We start from the raw sequence: 20,254 nt of genomic DNA, 5'->3' as shown, positions 1-20,254 counted from the left end.
TCAAAGGAAGTATGTAATAGACTTACTTAGGGGCACATGGAAGTTAGGAGTAAAGCTAGCAGATACATATTGAGCCTTGACATAAGACTTGTGCTACAAAAGGGAGCTCCTTGAGGACCATGCCATGTATCAAAGGCTTGTAGGGAGACTTCTCTTTGTATGACTCATTCAGATGTATGCAATTAGTGTTGTAAGCCAGTTCATGCATACTCCTCGTACATCACATATGGTAGTAGTGGAGAGGGTCCTTGCTTGTCTGAAGGCTAGTCCTGGCAAGGTTATTTTGTATAAGAGGCATGACCATCTGAAGGTGGAAGTCTACACTAATGTTGACTGGATTGAATCTCTAGATGATAGATCTACTTCAGAATATTGTGCTTTTGTGGGTGGAAATATGGTATCTTACAAGAGAAAGAAACAAAATGTGGTGGTTGGGTCTAATGCTGAGGTGGAATACTATTCGATGGCTCATATTTTATTAGAGGCTTTATGGTTGAGGTCTTTATTGGAGGAATTAGGTGTTCCTGTTCAGTTGCCAATGTTGCTATATCGTGATAACAAGGCTGTAATTAATATTGCTCATAACCCTATTCACCAAACATATAGAAGTTAATCAAAACTTTATATAGGAGAAGGTTGTGCCTGTTATGTTTGTATACCTTTTGTGAAATACGATCAACAGCAATGTTTTAAAATAGCAGCGGCATGAGGGGGGGGGGGGGCATTCCACTACCTGGAGACGTAAAGCATGGTTTAGAATCTAAGAGGTGTAAGCCTCCTAAATACAAGGAGGTGCAAGCCTCCTAAGACGTGAAGCATGATTTTTTATTTTTTTAATAAAGATGTTTTACATTAAAAAGAATTAAGATGCATAACACTAGCTGAAGAATGAACAGCCCAAACTTTCCTTCCCTTCCCTTCCCTTTCCTTTTCTTTCTCTTTTCATATTTTCTTTTCTTTTCCTTTCCTTTTTTCCTTTCCTTTTTTCCTTTCTTTTTTTCTGTCTTTTTATATGAAAGGCATTTGAGGCGTATGCCTTAGAGGCATCAACGTATCTGGCATATACCTCTCCTGGAGGCGTGCCTCCAGGCATACGCCTCTCACACCTTTTAAAACACTAATCAATAGCGGGCAGACATTTTCACAAAGAGATTTCCTAAAGCTTGATGCAGGTCACACTGAGCAAGCCGGACATAAGTGACTGTTACCGGGCCTATTATGACTGCTACTGTATTGTTAATGTATGTCTTCTCTTATTATTGGGATTGGGCCTTATTATTTTATTTTTATCTTTCAGTTTTAAGTTGTCACATGGTGGTCACATGACCACTTTAGTTACAAGTTACAACTGCCCTATGAGGGACACTGATGTAATTTTCTTCACATTAGTCCTTGAATATAGAAGTAAATGGGAGACTAACAGTCCCTAACAATCTATTTTCTTCTTTTCATACTGTTTCTTCATCTGAAAACTCATAACCCATAAGTCTGGTAGACAAGTATTTCATTTGCTCTTCTAGAACTAACATCTTTATTTAAGCTAAGATTAGTATTTCTTTCTTTATTGATCCCAAAGGCTTCCCATTCCAAATCATGATTTTTGATTTCAAGAAGTTTCTTCCAGAACTTGAATCCCTTTCATCTAACAATCATTCCCCTTCCTCCCACTAGGATTTGGAAGTTTAAAAAACAAAACAATGGGTCTGTTAGCCACATGCTCTCAAATCTAAAGGGAGTTGATCTGCCCAGAATTCTCTCTTGCAATATCAAAATAGGGCAGTGGTCTTATACCAGCCAAGAGAGAGTGTGGAAAAAGAGATTTCCATGTTGTTCATCCCAATCCACTGAAAGAATGGTAGGATCCATCTAATGGACGCCATAAAGGTTGCGGAATGGGTGGGTGAATTTCAAAAATTTCCTACCTTCTCTCAACTGGGAATCATATTCCCTAAATTTAGAATACAATATTCAAGGATCCTACTTGAACCATAATCAAACCAGATCTGTATCAAAAGATAAATGGGAGGAATATACCTGATCCGGAGAAACAGTATCTCCCAAAGTTGGTGTTCACGCCCAAAGAATGCTCCAAGATCCGTTCCTGCTGAAGATGACACAGCTGTGGATGGAACAGAACCAGCAGGGTGCGTCCTATACACTGGATCCTTCACAAGAATCCTCTGGAAGTACTAAACACTGAATCCTTTCAGTCTTTCTTGCAAGACTGATGTCAAGAACAGATTTCTTGACTTTCTTCTCTGCAAAGATCTAATCTTGCAATGGCAGATGGCGGCGGCAGGAGGAGATCTCGAAAAAAAAAGGGCTGAACTGCTTTTTCTGTTTTTCTGGAGAGTATCAAATCAGATCTGATCTGAATTCGCAGGAGATATCCTATACCTCTTCAAGGTTGTTCGAAATCTCCTCCTTTCTTCTTGATTAAGAAACCTCCTTTTTAGGAGTTATCCCAATCCAAATCAGTATTTGGATAGGGGATAATCTTAATCCTTTCTGCAGATAGAGTTAGCTTACTCCTGATCTTATCAGGAGGTTACCAGATTCAAATCTAATTTGAATTTGGTCTCTAAGAGTGGATAAGGCTAAAAGGCCCAATCCTTTTACTAACTTTAATCTCAAATTCGCCCCATGGATGGGTGATCATATCAGCCCACCTCGAAATGGGCTTTTGGCCCATTAAGTGTTCAGTGTCTAATTACTTTCCAATCTGCTGCCCAGTTGGGCTTCTTTGTATGGCGTGGGACCCAAGCATTGATCTACACACCAGCCACATGGGTTCGGCCCAGCCTCTAAAACAAGGCCTAGCCGAATTCACTGAAAAAACTCAATGAACCCCTTGAGTCCATCATATGGACCCTATGGGCCCAACACTTACATTAAGTGGTCCCTGGGCCAAGCCATCTTATAAAAACCCAGGGACTGTGGGCAGGTGCAAGATTAGCCCATCAGGTATTATCCTCAATGGTCTTACACTTAACCTCTCAGCCCTTAATGCTCAAGCACTGCCCGACAAGAGAGGACCTCTCCCTCGACTGCAAGGAACAGTGCCGCACTCTCCTCTCACATGGATCCCGGGAATTAAAACCATTTGCAAACAATTCGAAACCGAACATATATATATAAATATATTAATTTTGCTAAACAAAATTCCAACGATTGAAATCAACTGCCGGCAGTTTGGTTTCCATCAGAGAGAGTGCATTCCCGATCATTACCCTTTGTCCGACAAAGTGGCTGATTCTGTCACTATGATCACCCACTCAGATGAATTCTCAAACTGCCCCAACATACCCATGTTTTGATCCCCGCTAAGGATCTCACTGATTGGCATATCAAAGGCAGCCTGATCCAACACCTAGTGAAATGTCATAATTGAGTCTAGGGGTCAGGTGTAACTTTCCAGTTTTGCCCATCTATCTCCGAGGTTCAGGGCAATACTGGAAATCTGGTCCGGTTCAAGGATTCAAGTAATCCCATATTGCATGTGCCTCGGGTCTTACCCTGATGGCTGAGACAGGCCATCCCAACACTTGGTGGCACACCAGTATCAGCCTTGGCAGGATAAATCTCCCCAGACTTATCCAACGGCTGTGAACATTTAAAACTAACATGAGTCTCTATAAATGTCCAGTTTTAGGGTTTCACACAGAATTAAACCAAACAACATGAATCAAACATGCACTTTATTTATTTCCACTAAATAACAAAAGTACATCAAATCAGATTGAAGCTAAGGGCATACAAAACTGTCTAACAGCTCCCACTTGCACTTAGGTCCAATCTGGTACAAGCCGGAGTCCCATACTTTCCAAGTGTTTCTCAAACACCTTCTGTGTCAGTGGCTTAGTCAATGGGTCCGCCACATTATCCGTTGATGCTACCTTTTGAATCAGGACGTCCCCTCTACCAACGATCTCCCGCAGTACATGGTACTTTCTCTCGATGTGCTTTGACTTCGAGTGAGCCCGAGGCTCTTTAGCCTGGGCGATCGCTCCATTGTTGTCACACAACAACGGGATGGGAGATGTGCTGGATGGAATCGCTCCCAATTCGTGTATGAACTTCTTCATCCACACGGCTTCCTTGGCAGCTTCACTTGCGGCAATGTACTCGGCCTCGGTTGTGGAGTCTGCAGTGGACCCCTGTTTGATGCTTTTCCAGCAAACAGCACACGATCCTATCGTGAAAACATACCCAGATGTAGACTTTCTATCATCTGGATCCGACTGGAAATCAGCATCGGTATACCCTAGAACTTGCAGTGAACTACCATCGAATACCAGACAAAACTCTTTTGTCCTTCGAAGGTATTTGAGTATGTTCTTCACAGCAGTCCAATGCTCCTGCCCTGGGTTTGCCTGGAATCTGCTTACTACACTCATCGCCTGAGCAATGTCAGGGCGAGTGCACAGCATGGCATACATGATGCTCCCTACGGCTGAGGCATAGGGAACGTCTCTCATGCTCTCAATCTCCTCAGAAGTCTTGGGAGACATCTTCTTGGAGAGAGTGACTCCGTGCCTGAAAGGAACGTTTCCTTTCTTGGAGTTCTCCATGCTGTACCTCTTGACAATTTTGTCAATGTAAGCAGCCTGGGATAATCCAATTATCCGCTTCGATCCATCTCTATAGAGTCGAAGACCCAGTATGTATGAAGCTTCTCCAAGATCTTTCATGGAGAACTGCTGTGATAGCCATACCTTGACCGAAGTCAACATTCCTACATCATTCCCAATGAGTAAGATATCGTCCACGTACAACACCAAAAAGGTGATCTTATCCCCACTGGACTTCCTGTAAACACAGGGCTCATCCGGATTCTGCTCAAAGTCAAACGTTTTGACTGCAGAATCAAAACGGATGTTCCAACTCCTAGAAGCCTGCTTAAGTCCATATATGGATCTATTAAGTTTACATACCATGTGTTCCTGACCAGCAGCAATGAAGCCTTGCGGCTGCTGCATGTAGATATCTTCACTAAGATCTCCATTCAGGAACGCGGTTTTGACATCCATTTGCCAAATCTCATAGTCATGGTACGCTACTACAGCTAGCAGGATCCTAATGGATTTAAGCATGGCCACGGGCGAAAAGGTTTCCTCATAGTCGATGCCTTCTTTCTGAGTATACCCTTTCGCCACCAAGCGAGCTTTAAAGGTCTCAATCCTGCCATCGGGGCCCTTCTTCCTCTTGTAGATCCATTTGCAACCAATTGCTTTTACCCCGGGGGGCGGATCCACTAGAGTCCAGACTCCATTGGTCTCCATTGAGTCCATTTTAGCTCTCATGGCCTCCACCCACTTCTGGGAGTCTATGTCTAACATAGCTTCTGCGTAAGTCACGGGATCCTCTTCACTAGTCAAGGTTTCCACCAGGTAACTATCCTGGTCATAACCATATCGGACTGGTGGTCTGGATACCCGGGTGGTTCTTCTAGGTTGGTAATTGCCTGGAATTTGTGGGACATCTCCCACTGCTCCTGAGCTTTCCTCATCAAGAACTATTTCCTGACGATGGGTGTCCAGGATGTAATCGGATTCTAAGAACTGGGCATTTCGACTGCAGAACACTTTCTGTTCACTCGGGTCATAGAATAGATAACCTATCGAATCCTTTGGGTAGCCTATAAACAGGCAACGACTGGTTTTAGATTCCAACTTGTCCGCACTTGTTCTTTTAACGTGTGCAGGACAACCCCAAATCTTCAAGTGTCTTACACTTGGCTTCCTTCCGGTCCAAAGTTCATATGGAGTTTTCGGAACTGATTTGGTTGGAACCCGATTCAGCACGTAGATAGCAGTCTCTAATGCGTATCCCCAAAAGGATGTGGGTAATTGTGAGCGTACGAGAAGTGACCGGACCATGTCCAACAAGGTCCTATTCCTCCTCTCTGAAACACCGTTGAGTTGAGGTGTAGCAGGAGGAGCTAATTGTGACACTATCCCATTGGCCTTTAAGTAGTCCCTGAATTCGTCAGAGAGATACTCGCCACCTCGATCTGATCGAAGGGCCTTAATTTCTCTCCCTAACTGCTTCTCGACTTCCTGTCTGAACTCTTTGAACTTTTCAAATGATCCAGACTTATGTCTCATTAGGTACATGTAACCATATCGTGAAAAATCATCTGTAAAGGTGATGAAGTACACGTGTTGATTCCGTGTCCTAACACTCAGGGGACCACATACATCAGTATGTATCAGGTCAAATGTGCCTTCAGATCTTTCAGGCTTACCGTCAAATGGCCGCTTAGACATCTTACCTTGAAGGCAAGGTTCACAAGTGGGAAGATTTTCTACGGTTAGAAAATCCAAAGGACCATCCTTTACCAGCCTTGTGATTCGGTCAATACCGATATGGCCAAGTCGGTAATGCCAGAGGCACGTGGGACTTACTGTATCACGATTCCTTTTCTTGGGATTTTCGACCGACGTAGTTTCGGTTAAGTTAGTTTCCAGAGAAGGATGTAGAACATAGAGACCGTTCTCTTGTTCCCCGCATGCGATGAATTTATTATTCCGTTTAACAGTAATCACATTACTAAAATAAACAGTATATCCATCAGCACACAGTTTTGAAACAGAAATCAAATTTCTTCTCAAGTTCTGTACATAAAGACAATCTTTAAGTACAAGTATTCCTTCTTTAAAAACTAATTCTACGGTTCCTATTGCCGCTGCTGCAACACTTGCAGTTGTTCCCAAAAATAATGTCACTTCACCTTCACTCAACCTTCTGCTAACTTTGAACCCCTGCAGTGAGTTACACGCATGAGTTGAAGCCCTGGAGTCAACACACCAGGACACAGAAGTAACTAACATGTTAGTTTCTATGACACAAGTTTCGATGTTACCTTTCTTAGATTCCAGGTAGGCAGGACAATTCCTCTTCCAGTGGCCGGTCTGCTTGCAGAAGTGACAGACATCAGATGCCTTGTTCTTCTTCTGCTTCTTAGGATTGGTAGCCTTCTTCTGAGGCTTCTTTGCCTTTCTCTTTTTCTTGCTCGATTTGTTAGTTTCAGCAAGCATAACCACAGGCTCATCCTTCTTGAGTAGATCCTCGGCTCTCTACAACATATTGCTGAGTTCCTGGACGCTGACATTCAGCTTATTCATATTGTAGTTCATTGTGAACGCATTGAAGGAAGAGGGCAAAGAATTGAGGATGGCATCCACTTGCGTGCCAAGATCTAACCCGGATCCAAGAGCTTCAAGTTCGTTAATGTAACCCATCATCCGAAGACAATGGTCATGAACTTTCTGCCCTTTGGTCATCTGCGCGGTCATGAACAATTTCAGGACCTTTTGTCGAGTAGAACGGTTCTGCTCTTCATACATTGTTCTTAGACTGTCCAATATGTCCTTGGCTAGTTCGATCTGATCGAACTGCCTCTGTATTGAGTTGTCTAATGAGGCAACGACAAAGCAGCGGGCTAGGGAGTTCTTATCCTCCCACTCTTGGTAGTCCCTCCTACGGTCATGAACAATTTCAGGACCTTTTGTCGAGTAGAACGGTTCTGCTCTTCATACATTGTTCTTAGACTGTCCAATATGTCCTTGGCTAGTTCGATCTGATCGAACTGCCTCTGTATTGAGTTGTCTAATGAGGCAACGACAAAGCAGCGGGCTAGGGAGTTCTTATCCTCCCACTCTTGGTAGTCCCTCCTACGGGCCTCAGAAGCCCTATCACCCGGACGTTCCGGTGCAGGATTTTTCACTACCTTGTCTAACTTTTCGGAAGTTAGGACCAGCATAAGATTTCTGTACCAGTCGGCATAGTTTGGGCCCTTTAGCTTGTTATCGTCTAGAAGCTTTGCAAATTGACCGTTTGCCATTTTCTGATAAAATAGCAAAATCATTAGTCCACAACCTTAGTTTGATTCATGTTACCTACATAGATATGGCTTTTAATCTATGTTCCATTCCCATTTGTTCATCTCTGAGATTTCCCTCCTTTCTCAGTGACGGAGACGACGAAATGTCTTTGGAAATGTGGGAAATCACATGGGGTGCGTGAAGCCAACTGTTTCAGCTGCATAACCTCACCACCTTTCTGTGACGGATCATATCCACTCATCAAATGAGTTTCCCTTTGGCCTCTGTCAGACAAGGTTCAGAGCCGTTTTCAGGTAAACCTTTCTGTCCAGTGAGTGCTTACCCATCATATTCAGGTTACGCCAAGGTACCGTGAGAGAGTTCCCATTTTCTGGTGAAGCCCCTCCCACATCGGTCTATGACGCCCCTATCATCTTATGAAACATTCTAATAGATCCAATAGCAAATGGATAGCCCAATTTTATGGTGCGTTTCCTCATTACTGAAGGACCCATCATTGTGCTAATGACGGAAGGCCTTTAGAGAGTCCATCATATGGGTCTCCCTATCACATGCATTCATATTTGCTGGAGGGAACAAAAACGCCCTAGTTTTAATTTAGGTCAAACCAGAGTGGCTCCCACTGACTTTCATAAAGTCAGATTTCTGGTGGGCCTTAATCGGCTAGGGGTTCCGTACGCATCCCTTTTCAGGGTTGTGGGGGCCCATCAAACAAAGAGGGGTCATCCAATGACCTTGAAGGACACCATGGCAATGATGTGCATTCAGCCATGGTGTGCGCAAGAGCCACTAACGAGTCTTCATGGGCCAAGTACTTATGGCCCATGGTCGCAGCACATCAAACATCCAAACATCACATGTAAAGGAGGAATTGATCCAATCAATTAACTGCTGTAAAGCCCATTGAATAGCCCGTTTAAAATCTAAGTCATTAACAATTAATGACTACCAGGTGTATGGGCTGAATCGCAGATAGCAGTTCGGCCCATACAGCTTATCTCACAGTAATGGGCCTTTTGCAGTTTTAACCCTTTAAAACTGGGCTTTACAGGTGGGCCGAATTAATCCTTATAATTGAACATCAGATTTGGAACAGCAAGTGTGAGAAATACAGATTGAAAAACAGTCCCTATCGAACCCCAGATTCGGTCCAAATAGTTTTGGTCCAATCTAGTACGAGAGGATCCAAAACTGATTTTCAATTCAAGAATTAATTCATGAAAGATCTGAAATTAATAATTTTGATTTCAAACAATCACAAATCAAACTATGGACTGTTCGCACCACCTGCAAAACAGAGGTTAATCACAAGGGTTGCAGTTTCACAAACTGCAAATCGCAGAAAGCGATTTCTCCAACTGCAAATCTCCAGCGCCGCCTTCTTCTTCCTTCTTCTTTAATCAAGAAAAAATAACAGAAAACCTATTTCTATTAATTACATTCTTGATCAAATCCTATACATTCAGTCTAAAATAAAAAAAATTATTTACAAACCGAATATAAATAAAAGGAAAGTAAAAGGGTGCGCAGACTATCTACGCCAAATCTGCACTGTGATCTCCAGGTTCGAACAGTCCATTAAATCAAAATAAATAAAGAACAATTCTAAATAAATTTTGGATTTAATAAAATTAATTTCAGATCAATCGCCCTTAACAAGAAACAGTTTCTTGAAATAAAGAAAACAATCTGCGCAAATCCAGAAAGAACACCTTCTATCCATCTGCGCAGGGTCAGATCTGATTTTCTTTTGGTTCAGGATTCGAACCTGGCTCTGATACCACTGAAAGAATGGTAGGATCCATCTAATGGACGCCATAAAGGTTGCGGAATGGGTGGGCGAATTTCAAAAATTTCCTACTTTCTCTCAACTGGGAATCATATTCCCTAAATTTAGAATACAATATTCAAGGATCCTACTTGAACCATAACCAAACCAGATCTGTACCAAAAGATAAATGGGAGGAATATACCTGATCCGGAGAAGCAGTATCTTCCAAAGTTGGTGTTCACGCCCAAAGAATGCTCCAAGATCCGTTCCTGCTGAAGATGACACAGCTGTGGATGGAACAGATCCAGCAGGGTGCGTCCTATACACTGGATCCTTCACTAGAATCCTCTGGAAGTACTAAACACTGAATCCTTTCAGTCTTTCTTGCAAGACTGATGTCAAGAACAGATTTCTTGACTTTCTTCTCTGCAAAGATCTAATCTTGCGATGGCAGATGGCGGCGGCAGGAGGAGATCTCGAAAACAAAAAGGGCTGAACTGCTTTTTCTGTTTTTCTGGAGAGTATCAAATCAGATCTGATCTGAATTCGCAGGAGATATCCTATACCTCTTCAAGGTTGTTCGAAATCTCCTCCTTTCTTCTTGATTAAGAAACCTCCTTTTTAGGAGTTATCCCAATCCAAATCAGTATTTGGATAGGGGATAATCTTAATCCTTTCTGCAGATAGAGTTAGCTTACTCCTGATCTTATCAGGAGGTTACCAGATTCAAATCTAATTTGAATTTGGTCTCTAAGAGTGGATAAGGCTAAAAGGCCCAATCCTTTTACTAACTTTAATCTCAAATTCGCCCCATGGATGGGTGATCATATCAGCCCACCTCGAAATGGGCTTTTGGCCCATTAAGTGTTCAGTGTCTAATTACTTTCCAATCTGCTGCCCAGTTGGGCTTCTTTGTATGGCGTGGGACCCAAGCATTGATCTACACACCAGCTACATGGGTTCGGCCCAGCCTCCAAAACAAGTTCCAGCCGAATTTACTGAAAAACTCAATGAACCCCTTGAGTCCATCATATGGACCCTATGGGCCCAATACTTACATTAAGTGGTCCCTGGGCCAAGCCATCTTATAAAAACCCAGGGACTGTGGGCAGGTGCAAGATTAGCCCATCAGGTATTATCCTCAATGGTCTTACACTTAACCTCTCAGCCCTTAATGATCAAGCACTGCCCGACAAGAGAGGACCTCTCCCTTGACTGCAAGGAACAGTGCCGCACTCTCCTCTCACATGGATCCCGGGAATTAAAACCATTTGCAAACAATTCGAAACCGAACATATATATATAAATATATTAATTTTGCAAAACAAAATTCCAACGATTGAAATCAACTGCCGGCAGTTTGGTTTCCATCAGAGAGAGTGCATTCCCGATCATTACCCTTTGTCCGACAAAGTGGCTGATTCTGTCACTATGATCACCCACTCAGATGAATTCTCAAACTGCCCCAACATACCCAGATTTTGATCCCCGCTAAGGATCTCACTGATTGGCATATCAAAGGCAGCCTGATCCAACACCTAGTGAAATGTCATATTTGAGTCTAGGGGTCAGGTGTAACTTTCCAGTTTTGCCCATCTATCTCCAAGGTTCAGGGCAATACTGGAAATCTGGTCCGGTTCAAGGATTCAAGTAATCCCATACTGCATGTGCCTCGGGTCTTACCCTGATGGCTGAGACAGGCCATCCCAACACTTGGTGGCACACCAGTATCAGCCTTGGCAGGATAAATCTCCCCAGACTTATCCAACGGCTGTGAACATTTAAAACTAACATGAGTCTCTATAAATGTCCAGTTTTAGGGTTTCACACAGAATTAAACCAAACAACATGAATCAAACATGCACTTTATTTATTTCCACTAAATAACAAAAGTACATCAAATCAGATTGAAGCTAAGGGCATACAAAACTGTCTAACATCCACAAGAGAGAAATCTATCAAGTTTTGAGCATACAAGGTTACTTTAAAAATTAGTCCAAGTGGAAATTGTTTATAGCAATGGGAGCTCTCTATGAAGAAATTGAATCTCCTTTTGCTATTCATTGGTTGGATTTATGTTCTTATTTTAAATCATGTAATGAAGTCCCTACCAATGAACCATGGACCTTTCTATAAACCTTACCACATGGAGTTCCTCCCAAATTTCCCAGTTCCCTTCTTTCCTTAGTTGTTGGATCCATGTATGTTTCAATTACATACTCAAAGCCATCCTCAATTCCTCTCACCTTGATTGAGATTATGATTGCTTTAATTCCTCTGCTCTCTCAAAAACCTCTGAATTCTAGAGAGTGATGGTTCCCCTGCCCCTGTGTCCCTGCTCCAACTGTCCCAAAGAAGAGGCCTATGCCCAATTAATATTCCTTACTACCAAATATTCCTAGTCTAGGGGTCTCTTTCTGCTAGTTTTGCCTCTTGAATCATAGCTGGCTCAAGGCCTACCTTCCTCGTTAAATCCTTGAGAGCTTTTCCCTTCCTAGAATTGGGTATTTAATTGGGCCAAATTTGAAACAGATCGAGCCACATCCAAATTTGATCCAATTATTGAGACTTCAAATCTATATCCAAAATCTGATATATTGGACTCAGATTTGGATTTAAACCAAATCTGCTTTATTGTGTTCAAAATAAATAAAATTTTAAGAGTTACAAAATCAATTACTTTTTAACCTATACATATGTAATTACTTTATATAAATTTAAGTGTTGAATTTATAGTCACAAACTATTAAATTCAATAAGATTAGAAGTTAGATCATGTTTCAAACTTTTGGAGTCCATTGACAGTCCTTCCAAGAAATATCTAACTCACTCACATTTCCATGATGATCATCATGCCTTGCAATGGGAGGGTGGTACTTGTGATACAGACAAACAATCACTGATATAGAAACCAAGGCTGCACATTGGCCCACCTAGCCACATAAACATAAAACTAGTGTTTGGAATGGATGCCATTCTCTTGAAAAATGGTGCCACATCAGCGCCACATCTGAAATCCATTTTTCAGACCATGCCTAGTGTTTGGTTATACTTTTTTCTGAAAAATGTTTTCTCAGACCAGGCCTTGGAAATTGGGAAAGGTGTGGTCTGAGAAAATGTCCTTTATGGTGTTTTCTCGTTTTTTATTGTTGGTAGCAACAGTATGCTGATGTGGCAGCAAACAGCAACAGTCACAAACAAAAAATAACAAAAAAAAACATTTTCTGAGAAAACGGCATGCCAATGTAGCACCATTTTCTCAAGAAACACCTCACAGGGAACTGCATTGGTTCCAGAGTCCAACTGATACAATAGTCAGATTTTCTAGAAAAATGGGGTTGGAGGTTCCCATAAACAGAAAAATAATGGTTTGAATACATAAGCCAGGCCAAACATGGGGTTGAAGGAAAAAAAGAGGATCGAGAAACTGTATTGAAGTTGAAAACTTGAGATGTGAAATAGCATATGATAAGGAGAGTGGTGGGAGAATAGAGAGGGTGCAGATGAGGAGGGAACAGTATACTGTGATAATTGATAACCATATTTCATAAAAAAACATCAATAGTTCAATATTTATTAAATTCCATAATCCAAATCCATAAGGCAATACAAAGATTAAAATCAAAATTCAAAAGGTTTCATAATAACCATAGAATAAGTAAATAATAGGAGCAGAGCCTTTATTTTAGGCAGGAAAACAAGAGAGCCAATAGGCATGGAGGAAAAGGGATGCTATGGCTGCATCACGTAAAGTAACTAGTATAATGTTAGATATCTTATATTCTTAATAGTTAATCCTAGGAGGTTGGGGATTAATGGAGGACGAGGGCCAATATGCATGGAATTCAATCTGTTATTCTGTTTTGAGTTTACTTAGAAGTTAATAGACCATTACAGTGATGCAAAACACATTAGAGTATAAAAGAAAAGGAAATGAAATTTATCAGAGAAAAAAAGGTGACTCGGGTGGAGTAATTAGAGATAGAGAAGGGAAAGTGGTGGCATTATATTTAGGGCCAATAGGTGAAGATGACTCTCCCATGGCTGAAGTTTTAGCTCTCCTCCAAGGGATGAGATTGGTGAAACAACCGGGCCACTGGCCTCCAACAATTTGAAGTGGAGGGAACTCAAAACTGGTGATAGGGTGGTTACATAAAAGCAACATGGGAATTTGAGTCCACAGGCAGTCCTTGAGGTAGAATAGAAGCTTATTAAGGGAGCTTGGTGCAACTGTTAAATGGGCTAGAAGATCTTTAAATGGTTTCACTGACACATTTGCCAAATAAAGTAAAACTAGGGGTGATTTGTTTTTGGTTAAATTGTAATTGAATCTTTATGGGGGGGGTAGTCCCTTCTCTTTCGAGGACTGGACCAGAAGAAGCATGCATCTAGGTTGCCTTGCATCTTAGGTGCACCATGCATTTGTCCTTGGGTTCAAGCAAGGTACATGCTTTAAAATGTGCCTTGCTGTATACCTAAGCATGCTTGAGGTGCATCTTTTTTTAAACACTTTTAGGTCAGAGACTTGAAATTTTCAGGCATATTTAGAAACTTGTTTTGCAATTTTGTAGATAAGGTTGTCTTGGTTAAAGTTTTTATAGAACCAATGAATAGATTCCGGAAGTATTGATTATGGGGCTTTCCATAATCGTGAAACAAAAATATCCAAAAAATGAGAGTAAGTAGACTAAGATGGTTTGGCCATGTGCATAGAAGACCATCTATAGCACCAATTAGAAGAAGTGATTTGTTGCAAGTAGAAGGGGCTAGAAGGGCTAGGGGTAGACCAAAAAGGACATGGTAGTAGTAAAAAATGATTTAAACACTCATAATTTAACGGTGGATATGGCATTAAACAGAGCAAATTGGTGAAATAGGATTCATGTATCTAACCCATATAGTTGGGATAAAGGCTATCAATCTTCCAGATCGTGAGAGATCAAAGGTTTCAGGTAGGGGTGTAAACGGATCTAATTTGAATCGGATCAGGCAATATCCGAATTCGAATCTGATTAAAAAATTCGATATCCGACGGATATCGAAAATTAATATTCGAATTCAAATTCAACTAATTAATTATTTTAGGTAATTAATAAATATATAAAATAAATATTTTATTTATATAAAGTATGTAAATATATAAATTATTTATATAATTTAATTATTATATATATAAATTATATAAAACATTTAAAAATTTTATATATTATATAAGAATTAAATAATCGGTTGAATTCAGATATTTATCGAATCGAATCAGGTCATATCTGAATTCGAATCTGATTAGTTATTTGGTATGAATAGGATATCCAAATTCGACCAATTAGATATTCAAATTATCCGAATTCGATTCAATTATGTCAAATCTTGAATTCGAAATCGGATTTTCGAATACCATTGACACCCCTAGTTTCACAGGTGTCTAATGTAATGATTGACCCTCACCCCAACTGAGTATATATATACAATCCAGTGGACAGCAGTAATGTGGAGTTAACACGGGGGGTTGAAACAAACTAACTGAACCGCATGAGAGATGTCTGGATGAGTCATGGTGAGATAGATGGAGATAGTAGAACTTGTTCCAATAAAGAAGGCCTGAAACTCTTGTTGGCTCCCTCCACCTCATGACTTTACTAAGCTGAACTTTTATGGCAGCGGCATGGGTAATCCAGGGCCATCTGGAATAGGGGGAGTAATAAGAGATGAACAAGGGAATCTGTTAGCTATATTTTCTGGATCAGTAGGGGTGGGAGATTCTTTGAGGACTGAGATACTTGCAGCTCTTGAAGGGGTACAAAGAATCAAGGATATGCATATTAACAAGCTGATCATAGAAGGAGATTCTGAAGTGGTGGTAAACTGGCTGAAAGAGGATAGCTTTTAGACTTTGGAATTACAACAACGAAAAGAGGAAATTTAAGTGGCTGACTAAGGACATGGAAATTCAATACAAATGGGTAAAAAGAAGTGCGAACTCATTGGCAGATGGTCTAGCTAGACAAGGGGTGAACAGAATTTCTATATTTTGGGCTGTATTGTAATCGGTTTTTGGTGTTTAATGGTTACTCTCGGGAGCTAAGATTGTTTAGCTCCTTGCCCTGCAACTTTTCATAATATTAATACAATTCACAGTTATTGATCAAAAAAAAGAAAATGAAGGACCCAACAAGTTGTCGATATAGAGTAGCATCAAGAAGCAAGGTCCCATTAGATTTAGACAACTTAACATTGAGTGCTAGAGGTGTATCAACCTATTTGGTGTTTGTAAGACTAGCAAGCTTAACAAGATCAGAGGCATATTTGTGCTGACAAACAAAGTAGTCTTGATCACTTCATTGTACTTGCAGCCCCAAGAAATAAGTAAGAGAACCCAAGACTTTCATATGAAAGGAATTGTGGAGAAGAGACTTAAGTTCTTGAGTTCCAACGTCATCATTCACACTCAACAACATATCATCAACATACAACAACAAGATTGTAATGCCTTGAGATTTGTGATGAACAAGGAGTGAGTGATCAGAGGCACTTTGATGATATTCAGTAGTAATAACATCTCAAAACTTCTCAAACTAGGCCCAACTTGTTTGGGGCCATATAAAGATTTCTTTAGCCAACAAACAAGGGAGGTATCACCACTATATCCAGGAGGAGGCATTCTTCACGTCTAACTTATAAATGGCTCATGAATGCATAGTAGAGAGCTAGGAGGATACATACTGTAACAATCTTGGCAATGAGAGCAAATGTCTCCTCATAGTCGATGCCATACTCTTGGGTGTAACCCTGAGCAACAAGATGAGCTTTGTATTGGTGTAATGAACCATTAGACTTCAACTTGACGGTGTAAACCCAATGACTTCCGATGACTAAAGCATCTAAGGGAGGAAGGACTAAATCCCAAGTGTCATTCTCTTGCACGGTCTGAATTTCTGCATCCATGGCTTTTCTCCAATGAGGATTGGTAATGGCCTGCTCATATGAACGGGGAATACCTATGAAAGATTACATAACAGACATAAGAACTATGGTTTGCAGGGAAACCATAGTGGTCTGGAGGTCTAGAAATATGAGAGGAATGATGAAGAGATTTGGTAGGAATAGAGATAGAATCTAAAGTGACATCACTTACAGGAGCATCAGTGGAGGGGTGATTTGGACCGGGAGGAAGTGGGGTTGTAGGCGTAGGATTTGGGACACGTAACCTTTTGCGAGAGAAGAAAGCCTTTCACACTATTTGGAGGAGAAACATTCTCTGAGTCAAAATTCTGCAAAACAAAAACAAATGGAGCAGATAGCCTAGCAACAATATCCAAAAAGGAGATATGCTCAAGGAAAACAACATTTTAAGAAACATGAATGCAATGAGCAGAGGGATCAAGAAAGAAATCCTTTGTGATTTGGATTGTATTCCACAAAGGCACATATAACAGATTTAGCAGATAACTTGGAACATTCATGAGACAAAAGATGAACAAAACAAAGACACCCAAAAACATGGAAACTAGGTAAGTTTGGAGGACGACCAAATAGTTTCTAGAAAGGAGACATTAGCAAGAACATATGAGGAAATGCAATTAATCAAGAAAACAACAGTATTGGCAAGCTCTACCCAAAATGGAGGAGCATGAGATACTTGCAGCAAAGTTCTCACAACACTGGGCACATGACCATTCTTACGCTCAACCACTCCATTATGTTGAGGTGTCTAGATAACTTCGTTGAACTTGTATCCCTTGACTTTTTAGATAGGATAAGAAGTCTCCGTTAGTGTATTCTCCCCCTGAATTTGAACAAAGAATACGTATATGAGATTGAAATTGAACTAGTATCATAGCATGGAAAAGCCAAAATGTAGGATATACTTCTGATTTGTCTCAAAAGGTAAATCCATGTGTACGTAGTGCAATCATCAATGAACAAGACAAAATACTTGTCTAAGTCAAGAAATAACAGATGAGGTCCAAACATCACTATGTATAATTTCAAATGGTGAGGTGGCATGTTCAAATGTGTGAGGACAGTGTGAAGTGCAACTTTTACTCAACCAACAAAAAACATATGAGGTGTCAAAAGTATGTAAAGATGGAAATTTATTTTTAATAGAACCAGATTTCTTGTGAAGGAGTCAAAGGTCTTAGCTTCCACATTGCATACCTTACTTGGGTGTAATCATCCTAGGTTGGCTAATTCCTTTCTGGCTTAAGGTTATGATTGAGCTGACATCAGTCTGGTTTGGTTCTTGATGTTATTGGGTCTGGCTATTCCTAGGCAGAGTACTAATTTTTAAGATATGGACGGCATTCATCGTTTTTTTTTTCTTATTTTGATTCTTGATGTTATTGGGTCTGCTAATGTTTGTGAGAACCAAATTAACCGAAACTTTTTCTCAGGCAGTTGAAGCTACAAAGAACGTGGAAATGGGTAACAAAGAGATCTCTCAAGCCGTTCAGCGCAACAGCAGTAGCAGAACTTTTCTTTTGCTTTTCTTATTTGTACTTACTTTCTCAATCCTGTTTCTGGACTGGTACAACTAAATCTTTCTGCATTTCCATAATATTTTGGTTTTTCACATCCTTTTCCTTACTTTTTTACCTTCCCTGTATTTTTTTATTGGAATATAGTTTTCAATGCATTCATGACAAAGGTAAGTGGATTTTCTTGTATCTACACATTAAGGAGTTCAAATGCTATGGTGCCTACGTGTGGCAGCTCAAAAGTATGCGTGCTTTTGTCATCACAGTTTCACATCTTGTAAGGTAGGATTAACCTAAACCTGTAGGCTGTAGTTGGAGTGGAATAGTCCTGCTCTAGATGAAGGTTTTAATAGAATAGGTCTGCAAGTATGGACAGTTCTAAATTATGTTTTTTTGACCCAAAAGGTGAACTATTTATTATTAATTTTTATATTTCATTTTTGGACAGTTCTAAATTATGTATTTCATTTTCATTATTAATAAAAATAATTTGATTACATAAATGTATAATTTTTCTACATTTTGTAATTTTCCATATTCGTTTCTATTTTAAAAATTTTATTACCTAACTATGACTTCGTAGAATTGTTTAATTGTTTAACCATCGCTTGGATAAAGAATGGTTTTTTAGTCAATTTTAAAAATATATGGATTTATACTGTTAAAAATATTGACATGGATATAATTAGTAGCATTTATTAGTGAAAAATAACTTAAAAATATAGGATTTAATAAGAGAAAATGAGATTTAGTACCTTAAGACTTAATTAGAGGAGATTAAATGAGGTGAAAGTAATAATATAAGTTACATTTTCAACCCTTACAATTAGACATAGATTAAATATACAAATATGAAAAGGGGAAGATAAGGGGACCTCTCACCACAAGCCTCACACGGACTCCTTTCAATTCTTGCACAATGCACATGTGGTCTTAAAAGGTAAAAATAAAATATTAAAAATCATAATTGCTTCCTCTCCCATTACAATTTATTACATCGTTCTATTTAATTCTCACAAGCCATTAATTTCACTTTAATCCATCATATTTAATCATCTAAATTCAAATTCAAGTTTGACGAAAAAATACCTAAGAATTCTCTGTAGTTACACCATACTATTCAATTTCCATCACCCAATTAGTTTCATTTTAATCCTTCCTAATTAATCACCTAAATTTGGAAGATTCTTTAGTCTCTTACGTCTCACCCTCTCCTTTGCCTTCTCTAGAGTTCCCCCTCATTCTCTCTTCTGTTTTAACCTTTTGAATATTATAATTTTCTATCTATTGTTCTTCTTATCATGATCAATGCTTATTCTTTTTTTTTTTTTTTATTTTATCATGATCAATAGAACTTGCTAGAGATTACCATATTTCGACCATCACAATAAGTTTTGCATTTTTTTTCTGCTCTTGTTTTACTTCAATGGAGTCAATGGCTAGCGTTTTATTGTTTCAAAGTGGTCTTATAAAGCTGGTCACGGGGGAGAATCCAATAGATAGCACAAGTAAGCGCTTTTGATTCCAACTTATTTTATTTTACTTCACTAGAATCACTTTCTATTTCTTATTTATTTTATTTTGGTGAGAACAGTGTCTAATCCCTTACCGGTTCAAAGTAATTATTTTATTTTATTGGAATTAGTGATTACTCTCTTTATTTTATTTTATTTTATACTTATATAATTTTATTTTGCTGGAATTAGTTTTCAGGTTCATTTTATCTGAATCACTTTTGATGTGATGATGGCAGGATTTAGGTGGTGTATGATAGAAGGGAAACTAAATGTATTTTACTTTCCAATATTTGTGGTCTTTTTTCCTTGGAAGAGATTCATAAAAAATGTGTTGGTTGCTATTTTTATGGGGTTTGGTTTGGTTTGGGCTAGGTTGTTTTATTTTTATTTTTTAATTTGTTGTTTTTTATGCTTTTCTCTATTATTTCCTTTGCCATTTTCTCATAATTTTATAAATGTTTATGATTTTTATGTTTGTCATTTTAAGTATTTCCTTTGACATGGGATGTATTTTATTGCTTTTCTCTATTTCTTCTTTATTCTTGTCTTTCTCTTTCTCGCAAAATGTTGAACTTCCTATTATCTTCATCAAATCAAGAAATCTAAATCCCATGGTTTTGATTGACATTTACCTTTTCTCAT

General features: G+C 39.5%; 1 protein-coding gene across 6 annotated transcripts in view; it reads left to right on the top strand.

Moving 5' to 3' along the window:
• The window catches only part of LOC148874137 (syntaxin-81-like), a 46,708-nt gene extending 28,371 nt beyond the window's left edge, over positions 1-18,337 (top strand). For all 6 annotated transcript variants that reach the window (XM_088965890.1, XM_088965892.1, XM_088965894.1 and 3 more), the window contains one exon: positions 18,012-18,337. In XM_088965890.1, the coding sequence (XP_088822016.1) occupies positions 18,012-18,155 (144 nt within the window). In that variant the 3' untranslated portion in view covers positions 18,156-18,337. The remainder of the gene's footprint in view (positions 1-18,011) is intronic.
• The last annotated feature ends 1,917 nt before the right edge of the window (positions 18,338-20,254 follow it).

The sequence above is a fragment of the Nelumbo lutea genome, chromosome 1, assembly GCF_056320005.1.
Source record: "Nelumbo lutea isolate HS-2025 chromosome 1, American lotus-T2T, whole genome shotgun sequence".
In the NCBI taxonomy this organism is placed as follows: domain Eukaryota; kingdom Viridiplantae; phylum Streptophyta; class Magnoliopsida; order Proteales; family Nelumbonaceae; genus Nelumbo; species Nelumbo lutea.
Note: the sequence above shows the minus strand (reverse complement) of the source record. Positions and strands in the feature narration are given on the sequence as shown.